This window comes from Numenius arquata, chromosome 21 (genome assembly GCF_964106895.1).
Source record: "Numenius arquata chromosome 21, bNumArq3.hap1.1, whole genome shotgun sequence".
NCBI classification, from domain to species: domain Eukaryota; kingdom Metazoa; phylum Chordata; class Aves; order Charadriiformes; family Scolopacidae; genus Numenius; species Numenius arquata.
In genome coordinates, this window is record NC_133596.1 from 3,650,729 (window position 1) to 3,663,455 (window position 12,727).

The following is a 12,727-nucleotide window of genomic DNA, read 5'->3' on the forward strand; positions in this document are numbered from 1 at the left end:
GAGAATGAGGGAGAGGAGAATGATGGAGAGGAGAAAGATGAAGGAGAGAATGATGGAGAGGAGAATGATGGAAAGGAGAAAGATGAAGGAGAGAATGAGGGAGAGGAGAATGATGGAGAGGAGAATGATGGAGAGGAGAAAGATGAAGGAGAGAATGAGGGAAAGGAGAATGATGGAGAGGAGAATGATGGAGAGGAGAAAGATGAAGGAGAGAATGAGGGAAAGGAGAATGATGGAGAGGAGAATGATGGAGAGGAGAAAGATGAAGGAGAGAATGAGGGAGAGGAGAATGATGGAGGGGACAACGATGGAAGGGAAAGAATCAACGGAGGGGAACCAGGTGATGCAGAGGAACCGGGTGATAGAGAGGAACCAGATGATGGAGAGGAACCAGGTGACGGAGAGGAACCAACCACTGTGGCTCAGTAGGATTAAACTGTGGCTCAGCTCAGTGGCTGTGGTGGCCTTTTACTGGTCCCAGTAACTCCTGCAGTTGCCCTCACCCATTGCCTAGGTGCTTTCTGCCACTGCTGCACCCTGAAACACCCCGTGGGCCAAACGGGGAGCCCGGCACCCCCTCTTTCTCCCTCTCCTTTGCCAGGCAGAGCTGGAGCCCTCTGAGGACATGTGTGGTGGGTGGCCGATGGCTGGGACTGGGGGACAGCGGGTGGCAGGTTGGGTGAACTGGTGTGAGTGAACCAGGGGCCAAATCTGCTCATGCTGAGCCCCTCGGAGGTCTCTGTGCCCCCTTCCCCCCCCCCCCAACAGAGCCGACCCCTGCCCATAGAGGATGGGGGGGGTGTGTGCTGCCAGGCACCCTCTGGTTGGAGGACCCCAAAATATTTTGTATCCCAAAATAGATGCACCCCCCCAATCCCACACCCTGGGTCGCTGCAGCTGGGGATGGGGGGGGGCGAGGGGGGGCAATGGGGATGGGGGGGTGTCACAGCCCCCGAGAACCCACCAGACTGGGGGTGGGGGGGTGGGGTGTGTGTCCTTTAATAAATAAATAATTAATTAAAAACTCAATCCCAGCCCCAGTGACACCCCCCCCCGGCCTCCGCCAGGCGTCCCCCCTCCCGAACAGGCCACACCTCCCCCCCCCCCCCCGCCCCCCTCGATTTGCATACAGGGCCCCGCCGCTGCGCGGCCCCTTTAAGGCCCCTCCCTGCGCGCCGCCGCCGGAGGGGCGGGGCGGCGGCGGCGGCGGCCAATCAGCGCGCGGCATTTTCCGCGGGAAATCCGAATTTCGCGGGACGGCGTTTGGCGCTTAAAAAAAAAAAAAAAAAAAAAAAAAAGAGAGAGAGCGAAAAAAAAAAAAAAAATAAAAGAAGGCGCGATCGGGGCCGGGCGCGATCGGGCGGGAGCGGAGCCGGGCGCGGGGGGCACCGGGGGGAGCCTGCCCCGGCCCCATCCGGCCCCATTTTTGGGGTCAAAACCTCTTTTTTCCGCCCGGTTTTGGTAGCGCCGCCGCGTTGCTTCTCTGCAGGTTTTTCAACGGGGGGGTGGTGGTTTTTTTAGAGACCGGCGGGTGTCAGCGCTCAGCGGACACCCCACCTCCCCCCTCCCCCCCGGCTCCCCAAAAAATGCTGCCGCTGAGATTGTGACCTTGCTGGAAAATCGCGGGGTGCTTCTGCTCCCCCCCCCACCCCGGGCCGGGCTTCTCGGAAAGGACTTTGCAATGCTGCGGCTTCCCAGGGGAGTGTCCCCCGCCCAGGGGAGGGGGGGCACCGCCCTCCTGCCCCCCCCTCCACCCCACCACCCGAAGAAGGTCATGTCGGTGATGGGCTCCGTGGATCGGGGGGCTTCCAGCCTGGGTAGCCCCCCGTTACCCACTGGCTCCTTCACCCAAGTCTACACGCCGGCGGCTGTCAGCATCCCCGTTCCCCGGGGGGGGTGTCTGTATGCCACCCCCCAGGGCCCCCAGCTCAGGACCCTCCGCTCGGCCTCGGCGGGACGGCTGCCGGTAAGGTGTCTGCACCCCATCCCCTCCTCGGGCATCGCTTTGGCGGGACGTGGGGCTGGGGGCTGCGTGCGGGGCGGGGAGCAGGGAGGTGGGTGACCCCCAGACGCACAGCACCCTCCCCTTCCAAATTTTGCAAGTTCCTAATGGGGGTCTGCACCCCCCTCGGATGTTTCTTTGGGGTGGGGGAGGGTAAGGTTGGAAATCAGAAGTCGCAGTGAAATGGCTCATAGGTTTCTCAACTTCCCTTCGCCCCTGCGTGCCTGCAAAGCTGGCTCCCGGCTTCCGCTTTTCAGCCTTTTTCAGCCTTTTTTCCCCCCCCTCTCTCCGGCTTACGAACAGTCCGGATCGTGTCTCCCAGTCCGGCCGCGGTGCTGAGGCCCTTTGCGAAACCCCTTTTCACGTTAAGGGGGGCCGGGGCTGGGTGCAGGCAGGAGCTCTTTGGGTGGGTGGGTGGGGGGGCAGCGGCCCTGCTTTGGGGTTGTGACCCCCCCCTGGGGTGACCCGTCACCCGGGGAGGTGGGGGGGGACACGGGGCAGGGGTGGTTCAGCGCCGCTGCCCGAGCTTGGTTCCTGCCTGCGGTTACAGCAGGGCTTGCAATACCCTTTTTTATTGGGGGGGGGGGGGGGGGGGGGGGAATTTGAAGCAATCCCCATCCTCCGTGGGACACCCCAAAGCTTTGAAGCAGGGACCCTGATGCGGGTTGGCACTGGGAGCGGGGGGGGGGTTGGTGGCCTGGCTGTGTCCCTGTCACCAAGCCTGGGGACAGGGCTGTGCTTGCAAAGCTTGGCACCTGCTTGCCCCTAAAGAGGGAAACTGAGGCCCGGGTCCGGTGCTGGTCCCGTGCCCGGCATCGGGGTGCGGGGGCGGCTCTGCCCAGCCCGGTTCTCATCCTGGGCTCCCCCCCCCCGCCGAGCCCCCAGCCGGTCGGCCCCGCTGGCAGCTGGCATTTAATTCCTGCCCGCCCCAGCCCGGGCACGCGTCCAGCCTTTACTGGGAGCCTCTGTTCTCTCCGGGTCCTGGGAGGGATCCCAGACCCCGCTAACTTCAGTCTAATTTTTTCAAGGCTTGATTTATTTATTTATTCCCCCCGCCTTTCCCCGGTCCCTGATGCTCAGTGCCAGCTGGGGACATCGTGGTGGCTGGGGGAGAGGGGGTGTCCTTGCTCCCCCGTCCGTGCCACGGCTGTGAGGCTGGCTGGGGCCGTTGCAAGCCCCATCCCGGGGGGCTACAGGGCCACCTGTCTTTTCCCTGGTTTCTTTGTCTCCGAAACGCATGAGATGCTGAATTCTGCGCTTCTGGGGGCTGTTGTGTAGGGAGAGACCCGTGCCGCTGCCCCCTCCCCTAAAAACACCCCACAAACTCACAGTCCCATTTCCATCACTGCAGAGCTGGTTTGGGGCTAGTGGCCTCTTTGGCATCATCACCGTCATCATCATCACCATGCCAGGCCAGGAGATGTTCAGGGTGCTCCTGCCCACGACTGTCTCCTGACTGGGATCTTGGGGGGGGGCTCGTGTGGCACGTGGGGGCATGAAGTTCTTGGGGAGGTGAAGTGCTTGTTCACAAGTGACACCTGGGGACAAGAGGTTTTGGGCTAATGACCTCTTTGGCATCACCACTATCATCATCATCATCCATGCCAGGAGATGCTCAGGGTTCTCCTACCCACCACTGTCCCCTGAATAGGATCTTGGGGGGGGGAGCTCGTAGGACACTTGGGGATACGAAGTGCCCCTGCATCCCCCTTGGTGGCTTGCAAGCAGAGTTCCCCTCTGTCCCCATCCCAATCCCTGGTGCCGTGATCCCATTCCCGGTGCTGGAGATCCCATTTCCAACCCCACTATGACACTCACAGCCCCGGCAGCTGGGGCTCCCCCCACCCCGTTTATGGGCACAACCTTTGTGTGCAGATCCGGGGCAATCAGATAATGGAGCGTTTCCTCCCAATTCCCGACCAGGGCAATTGCGGCCGCTCCCACCTCCTTGCTGGATTTGTGCCCTATAAATGATCCAGGGTCACCTGGTCCAGCTGGAGGGAGCCCATCACCCCGCGTCTGGCCGCGGGAAAGAGGGATGGGTTGTCTCTCATGGTCCAAAAAAGTCTCACATTTCCCTTAGACTCTGATTTGAGGGTCCCGGAGCAGTTAAATGCATTTCCCTCCTTGAACGTGCGTATTTCGGAGGGGTTTTATCCGGTGCCAATCCCATCCTGAGTATTTGCCCTGCTCCTGCCTATATGGGATCTCTATAGGAGCCGTGGGGGTCTCTATAGGGGCTCAGGGCTACAAAGGAGCCCCAGAGTGAGTGGGGGTCCCGGCTCTCTGTGCCTTCTCTTTGCCGGGACGTTGGTGTTCAGAGTCCGTCGCAGTTTCGGTGCGAGCTGGCAGCCTGGGCTGCCCGTGCAAAGAGCACCCAGGGTGGCAGGAGGGTGGCAGCCCCGGTGGGTGCTGGGCTGGAGCCCTTCCCCGGCAGGAGAACCGCTCGGCAGCACCCCGGTTTCTGCAGGGGTGACCCAAGGTGATCCCGTCCCACTTTGATCCCATCAGGGGTTTTTCCGCAAGGGGCAGGAGAGGGGATTTTTTTGGGGTGCAGGAAGCTGGGGTGGGGAAAGGATGGGTGGGAAGGTGGTGGCCATCCTGCCACCCTCGGAGCGGTTTCACAGCCTCCAGCTCTTGTCTGCTGGAGAACATCTCTGGCCAGGCCTTTCTCCTCCGTCCATGCTGGGATGGGGCTGTCGGAGGGGATGGAGATCCCATCTGCATCCCGGAGCGGTACTCAGGGTGGGGGTCCAGCCTTCCTCCCCAGCGGAGGGTGGGCTCCCCATCCTGAGGCTAGGGCTGGGATCAGCCTCCCTCCCCTGCCCACGGTGGGGCTGAAAGCCCCCCTGGCCCCCCAAATCTGGGGGTTCTGCATCCCCCTGTCCCCCCAGCTCCATGCCCTGCTGACCCAAAGACAGGGAGGGGTGCGCCTAGGGGGGGGCTGATCCAGCAGTCCCTTGGCACGAGCAGCATCCCTGGCGCGGTGGCACGATCCTGGGGTGCCCGGTGGCCCCCCGCCAGCTCTGGGTGCCCATCCCCGGGCACTGCGTTCCCACGCCCCGGGAAGGGCGGCGGGGCTGGCACGGGGCGGGGGGGGGGAACCTGGGTGTGTGAGGGGGGGTGCAGAAGGGCCGGGCAGGGCCCGGGCAAGCCCGGAGAAGGCAGCGGGTGCTGTTGAAAGGAAGCGTTGGCAGGAGGAGCCCGCCGCGGCCCCCCCGGGGCTCCTCTGATGCTTGGGCTGGGTGCAGGGTGTAGCCCCTGGCGCCAGGGCTGGGCTGAGGGTGCTTGGCAGGTAGAGCTGGCAGGGGGCCCGGCATGGCCCCCCCCCCCCCCCTTACTGCCTTACCCCCTCCCCCCAGCAGGCTCCTGCCCTCACCCAAGGGGTTTGAACCTCCTTTCCCACCCTCAGCATCATAGTTGGGGTCGTACCCCCCCCCCATCCCGGGAAGCAATGGTTAGGGGCTGGCGAGCAGCTTGGGGGGGGGGTCCTGCAGTGCCCTGGGGGGGGTCTTGGGGTTTGGTCCCTGTCCCCTTAGTCTGCTTTGGTGTGTCCTGCCCACCACCCCCCCCCCCAGCCCTGGCAGGGCACTGGGAGCCCCTCTCTGTGCCCCTCTCAGCTGTTGTGTGCCTAATCCTGCCCAGCCGGGGGGGGGGGGGGGGACGGGCAGCAGCTGGGACACAGGAGGGACCCCCTTGTCCATTGTCCCTTGCTGGTGTGTCCCGGTGCCACGGGGTTGGGGTCCTGGTCCTGCTCGAACCCCCCAAGCTCCCCCCACCCCATGGTTGAGCAGGGGGTCCCCCTTTGTCTCTCCCTCAACATGGGGACACCCCCTTGGTGGCTGTGGCCCCGGGGGGGGGCTTGGAGGTGTCCAGGGTTGCTCCTGTGCCTCAGTTTCCCTATTACTTGTGCAGATGGGGTGCAGCCACCCCACACACCCCCCCCCCCTCCATGAGCGATGGGGACACACGGGTGGCCACGGCCACCGGTGTCTGGAGAAGCAAGGGCTTGGGTGCCAGAAGGAGATGGGGGGGCCCAGATGATGGCCCCCCCCCAGCCCCAAGTCGTGCTGGCAGACGCGTGGGGGTCTGATCCGGGGCAGGTGTTTCCCATGCGCTCGGCATTAACCGTTGGGGTGCCGGAGGCTCGGGGGCAGATCCGGGGGCGCGGGGCCGGGGATGGAGGCGCGTTCGCTGGGGAAAACCTGCTCGGGGAAAAGGGAGGGAGGGAACAGATTCCCACAGGAGCTCGGGACCAACCTGGCTCCCTGGGGGGGCGGAAAACAGCCCCCGGCATCTCTCCCGCCGGCCTCCACGGGTGGGAACGCAGCCGAGGAGCCCAACCCTTCCTCGCAAAAGTGGGGTGCGCTCCCCGGGGAGCAGCCGTCAGAGCCGCGCCGAGCCAGCACGGGGACATGGGCACCATGAGGGACGTACTGGGGGGGACCCTGTGGGACAGCCCAGCCTGGGAGCAGGTACTTTGCAGGGGTGGGGGGAAAGGACAGGATGGGGCTGGGGGGTTGCTTTCTGCTGCTGAGCCAAAGTGCCCCCCCTAAAGTTCCTCTGCTCATATGTGGGGATGTTGGGGAGGAAGGGGGGAGAGTCCTGAGGGGTTTGCACCCATTCCGGGGGGGGGGGAAGGGTGTTGGTTTGGTGACACCCCCCCAGCTCCTCTGCATCTGCTCTGCTGCACCCCCCCCATCCTCCTCCCCCCCCCCCCCCCCCTTCCCTGGGTCTTTTCTCCCCAAGTGATGCTGGGGGGGCTGTGGGATGTGGTGTCCCTTGGGGGGCTATTTCAAGGAGCTGCTTGCCCTGGTGAGGGGACAATGTATGTGGGGACATGTCCCCACTCCCATGATTCCCCCCCCCCCCCTTGATTAGCTCACCCCCCCCTCCACCTCGCCCCAGTTTCCCTCCAGCTGGGTGCACGTGTCTGGGGCACCCAGGGGTCCCCGGGGAGGGCTGAGCCCCGGTCCCAGGTGCATCGGTGGCAGCTGGGTGCCCTCGGGTGCCTCCAACCGTGGCTGGGGGGGGGGGGGGTGGGATGGGGGAGGGTGTGTGAAACCCCGCACCCCAACGAGCCAGCTGGGAGGGCCAGGATCCGGCTTCGGAGCTGCCGCATTCCCAAGGCTCGGCCCCACGGAGCCGTGCCAGGAGCTGGTGGCGGGGTGGTGGGGAGGGTGGGATGAAAATCCCAGTGGGTTCCCTGCGGCTGCCATGGGAGTGCTGGGGCGGGCTGGAGTGCTGTGGTGGAAGTGGGAAGGGAGCCATGGGGGGGTGCTGGGATCACCCCCCCCATCTCCCCCCCCCCCACCTCCCTCGCCCTCTGGGGTGGTGCAGGAGCCCTTCCCAGAAGGGGGTTTTTGACTTGATGAGCCTCTTGCAAGATCTGTCCCCCAACCCAGGGCTCGGCCAATGCCCCAGGGTGGGGGGGGTCCAGGGGGCTCAGGGGGGGTGTCTGGCTTGGCCCTAACGTGGGATTTTCTCTCCTGCTCCAGGCCAAGAGGAAGCTGGACCTGGAGGGCCCCGAATTTCGCACACCCAAGGGGAAGGGCAGGACGCTGGCGCAGGTCCCCAGCCCCAGGAGTGAGTGGTGGGCAAGATGGGGAGGGGAGGGGGGAAGATGAGGAGGGGGGGGCTGACCCCATTTCTCTCCCCCTCTTAATGCTGCTGCGGTGTCCCCTCTAGCACCACCCAAAGTGACCCGAGGTGGTCCCGTGGGAGCAGTGCCTGCTCCTCAGCCCATCCTTGCTGCTGCTCGGCAGCTCCTTGAGTTGGTTGAACTCACTGCATTGGCAGAAAACTCCTGGGGGGGGGTATTTTTCCACGAGGTTAGGGATCGTACGGTGTTTAATGTTCCCAGTGTGTCCAGCCCTGTGTCACCTCCACCCCATGGCTCAGGCTAAGGAGAGGATGGAGAGGCCTCTCGTGTCACCTCCATCACATGTCCTACACTAAGGAGAGGATGGGGGGGTCTCTTGTGTCATCTCCATCACATGTCCTACACTAAGGAGAGGATGGGGGGGGTCTCTTGTGTCACGTCCATCACGTCCCAGACTAAGGAAAGGATGGGGAGGTCTCTCATGTCACCTCCATCACATGTCCCACAATAAGGAAAGGACGGGGGGGTCTCTTGTTTCCCCGCAGCCCCCAAGTCTCCCGGGGAGAAGACCCGCTACGACACCTCGCTGGGGCTGCTCACCAAAAAATTCATCCGTTTGCTGAACGAGTCGTCTGACGGTGTGGTGGATCTCAACCGGGCGGCCGAGGTGCTGGAGGTCCAGAAACGGCGCATCTACGACATCACCAACGTGCTGGAGGGCATCCAGCTCATCCGCAAGAAGTCCAAGAACCACATCCAGTGGATGTAAGTGATGCTGGGGGAGATGGACACGGCATATGGGGATGGGGCAGGGTGGGGGGACAGGAGGCTAGGGGACATGTAAGGTGTGCTGTCACTCAGGTGCCATCTCTGTTGGCAGGGGGACGGGGATCTTTGAGGACACGGCGGTGACGGCAAAGCAGCAGGTGCTGCGGGGGGACCTGGCCGAGCTGGCCAGGATGGAGAGGACGCTGGACCAGGTCCTACAGGACTGTGACCTGCAGCTCCGGCAGCTGGCCGAGGACGAAGCCAACCACAGATATCCTTGCTGGGGGAGATGGGGAGGGAGGACGGGGTGTTGGGGACAGGGGAGAAGGTCTTGGGGACCCATCTGAGCCACTTCTCCTTCAGCTGGCTTCCCCTGGGCTGGGGGGGATGTTCAGGTGCCTCTGACGGGATGGGGGGGGGGGGGGATGAGCCATCCTGCTCTCAGCCCCTCTTTTTCCTATACCTTGTCCCCGTCCACGCTGGCGTATGTCACCTACCAGGACCTCCGTGCCATCAGCAACTTCCAGGAGCAGACGGTGATCGCCGTGAAGGCTCCTCCAGAGACTCGGATGGAGGTGCCGGACTTCAGCGAGGTGTGTGGGAGGTCAAGGCTGGGACCGGGGTCAGTGCTGGGGTGCGGGTGCTGCTGCATCCACACCATCCTTGATGGCTTCACCTGGGACGTCCCAAGGGTGCAGCCCAGCATGGCCCTGGGTGGTTTTGGAGTGTCTCCATGGGGCTGTTTGACCCTGAGCTGGTCCTTTAGGGGTTGCAGCGCCCTGCCCGGACCCCACACGAGTTGGGGGCAGTGGGGTGGGATATGGATGCCCCTCTGGGTGCCCCCCTGAGCCTTGCTCTGCCCCCCCCCCCAGGACAACTTCCAGCTCCACCTGAAGAGCACCAACGGTCCCATCGAGGTGTACCTCTGCCCGGAGGAGATCACGGAGGAGAGCCCCACCAAGGACCACGACATCCCCCCTACTGCCACCTCCCCACAGGACCACACCGTACCCCCTTCCCTGCCACACAGCCCCGGGCCAGCCCCACAGCCGCCCCACGCCGTCCCCCAGAGCTGGGGGGCCACGGGAACATCCTCCTCACCCCCATCTCTGCCTCTCACCATCCCGGGGGGGCCCAGCTCGTTGCTGGAGGTGGAAGCTGGGCTCCTGGGCTCACCCCCACACCTCCTGCAGCAGACGGAGGACCAGCTGCCCTGCACCCCCTCCCACCTGGACTCAGGAGCCTTCGTCACTTTTTCGCCCCCCCTGGAACAGGACGACTATCTCTGGGGGCTGGAGGGCGAGGGCGTCAGTGACCTCTTTGAGGCGTACGACCTTGGGGACCTGCTGAAGCACTGAGCACTCCCCACTTGCCGTTGTCCCCTCCGGTCACTTGTGTCCTGAGTGCGTGGGGTCTCTGCGGGGTGGCCGGAGATTGTGGGGTGCGTCGGGGGGGTGCTGGGTTTTCTGAGAGTGATGGGGGAGGGCTCGTGTTGTCCACCCTGGGTGGCTTCTCCTCGCTCTCCTGGGTTGGTTGTCACTTCACTGGGCTCTGGGAGCACCCTGGGGAGACGTAAGCCCCTGGGAAGGATCCAGCAAGGTCCTGTCCTAGCCCACCATAACCCCCCATTGCCCTGGGGCTGCTGCCAGACTGGGGGTGGGTTAGGGGCACCCCTGGGTGGCAGAGAAACCCCTGCCCAGCATGGGCCGCGTTGGGTGGTGTCATATTGTGGGACCACTCCGGTTGCTCCCCAGTTAGACTGGTTTTTTGGTGTCACGACGGGTCGTTTCAAGCAGTGTTTCCCCCCCCTCACGGTAGCTGGAATCCAAAATCAGTGGCTCCGGCAAATCCCTGTCCAGGACACGGAGCCGTATTTCCTGGGGAGCTACAGCCCCTCTCCCCTAGTCTGTACCAGCTCCCTCCAGCCTCAGAGCTATTGGTACTGGGGGGGAGTATCTAAACTGGAGCGTACTGGGAGGAGGGATGCTAGCAACTGGTGGCTGGAGCATCGCCTGTGGAGAAGGGGCTTGGGAAGCAGCGCGGGACGAGCCCCCGGACACGGGGGCTGGATACGGCTTTTTTAATTGTGCCATTGGGAAATCGATGTAATTATTGCACTGTATTTATACGGGATCCCCCTTTCGGCACAGTGCTGGCGAGGGTCGGGTTGGAATTTTTGATTTTTCTTTTTTTTAAACGAGTATATTTAAGTTGTTCTTCTTCGGGTGGGTTGTGGGGGCTGGCTGGGAGGTGGCGTGGGGCGAGAGTGTGTTTTGGCGTGGAAAAAACTTGTGGCACTTGGTGTTTTCTGCCTGGGAGGGGATGAAATAAAATGAAACTTTGGATTATAAGGGGCTTTTTTTTTTTTTTTTTTTTTTTTTTTTTCCTTTAAGCAGCAAAATGTCGGGGCGGTTTGGGAGGAGGGAGGCGTTGGGCTGGTTTTGCTCCTGTTTTCAGTGTAAAAAAAAAAAAAAAAAAGCCTGTTTTGGGGCCTTTTAAGTGGCCGGTCAGCTCCGGAGGAGCTGGTGGTAAAGGGAGTTGAGATGAATTTGTGGCTGGAGTGAGGGAAACGGGTCTGACCTGCTGCGGATCGGTGATTTCCAGCCCAAATCCGGCCGGGATGAGCGTTGGCTGGAGCTTGAGCCCCTTGAACGTGGGAAAAGCCCTAGGGCCGGGGGCTGGGTCACTGTGGGGACTGGGGGTGGGCTTGTGTGGCCGGATTCGAGGGCAGGTTTGGAGGCTGCAGAGCGAGAACCTGGTGGGACCATGCCCATGGAGGGTTCCTTCTGCCCCAGGTCACCCTCCTCTGCCAGGTGGTGTCGTGACCTGGAGATGCCAACAGTGCCGGTGGCACGATGATGTCCGGCAGTACCCGGTGATGTCCGGTGGTACCCAGTGGTCTCCAGTGGTTCCTGGTGATGTCTAGTGGTACCCAGTGATGTCTGGTGGTACCTGGCGACGGCTGATGGCACCTGGGGTCATGGAGCACATTGCAACGCTCCCCTGGTGGGGCAGAAGAGGAGGAAGAAGAGGAGGAGGAGCACAGCTCCGGGCCAGGTAAGCTGGGTGAGGGACACAGAGTGCTGTGGGGTCCTGTCCCCAGACCCCGCGGGGCTGCGTGTCCCGGAGCAGCTGGGGGGTGTCCCCGGGTCGTGTCACACTCACCCCCTCCCCGCAGTCCCCAGGCCGGCCAGGAGGTGGCAGGGCCACCCCAGCGAAGGGGTTGTCCCCAGCGCCGCCTCTGGAGGGACCCTAGGGTATCCCCGGGAGAAGCTGGGTGTCTGGGGGGGGTCTCGGCCCTGACCGGGGGGGGGAGCTGCAGGGTTTGGGGAGGTGTCGAGTCCGGTCCACGCTGCTGTAAGCCTCTGCTCTGGGCTGCCCCTGTGGCTGCTCTGCTGAGGCCAGTGTCCCCCCCTTGTTTTCCCCCAAGGAGGCTCTGGGGGTGTCTGCTGAGGGGCTCCTACCCACTGGGAACCCCCAAATTTCCCCTGTTCCCGTCCTGCCTGGGCTGCAGCCTTTTAACCCCGTGTCTGCCAGAGCCCTGCTGAGGGAGATGTCCCTGGGACCTCAGTGGGGTACTGGACCCCCCCCTAATTGGGGTGGAGAGACTGCACCCCAAGGCTAAACTGTGGGCACCTCTGCTCGCTGATGCCTGGAGGATTGAATATTTAAAGTGCAGCCGTTCACCCCATGGGCCGGAACGGCTCTTCCCATGTCCCTGTCCCCCCCCCCCCCCAGCATCCCAGTGACACTGGGTTAGAGCAGGGCCTGGCCCTGGCTCAGTCTGGTCAGGCACAATCCTGAGTTTTATGGAGCCCCCCCCCTCCAGGCTCAGTAAAGGGGACGGGGGGGTCTGTCACCCCACGATCTACCCCAGGTGAGGGGCGCTTGGTGTGGGGGGCAGGAGCGATGGAGCTTGGGAGGGGTCTGCAAAGCAAACTTGCACCCGTGTCATCCTCTCTCATGGCAAACCAGCCCCACAGGGCATGGCTGGGGCTTTTTGTCCCCTTCTTTCCAGTTTGCCACCAACCCCATCCCCGTGGTGGGATGCGCTTGGTGTGTGCCTTGGCAGGGTGTCTGGGCTCCCCCATCCTCCGGGAATGGCAAATAACCAGGGAATGGGACACCAGAATCCAGCTCCTTGAACCCGCAAGGTGAGAGGAATGGGAATCCATCAGGACGATGTGACCCCCGATGTCACATCCCCAGCCATGGATGAGCCGAGGGTTCTGGGAATCACTCCCTGCCCTAAGAGGGATTGTTCCCTCTGGGGTCAAGGAAGGGCTGGATGGGGGGGCAGCCTCCAGTTAAACCAGTGCTCTGGGGGGACTGGGTTTAATCCCAAACCATCACCG

General features: G+C 63.1%; 1 protein-coding gene across 1 annotated transcript; it reads left to right on the forward strand.

The window, feature by feature from the left end:
- Window positions 1-1,681: 1,681 nt before the first annotated feature.
- Window positions 1,682-9,730, forward strand: E2F2 (E2F transcription factor 2). Its single transcript, XM_074162022.1, has 6 exons — window positions 1,682-1,966; window positions 7,501-7,588; window positions 8,150-8,369; window positions 8,485-8,643; window positions 8,851-8,965; window positions 9,245-9,730. The coding sequence occupies exons 1-6, from the start codon at window positions 1,682-1,684 to the stop codon at window positions 9,728-9,730; spliced, it is 1,353 nt and encodes a 450-aa protein (XP_074018123.1).
- The last annotated feature ends 2,997 nt before the right edge of the window (window positions 9,731-12,727 follow it).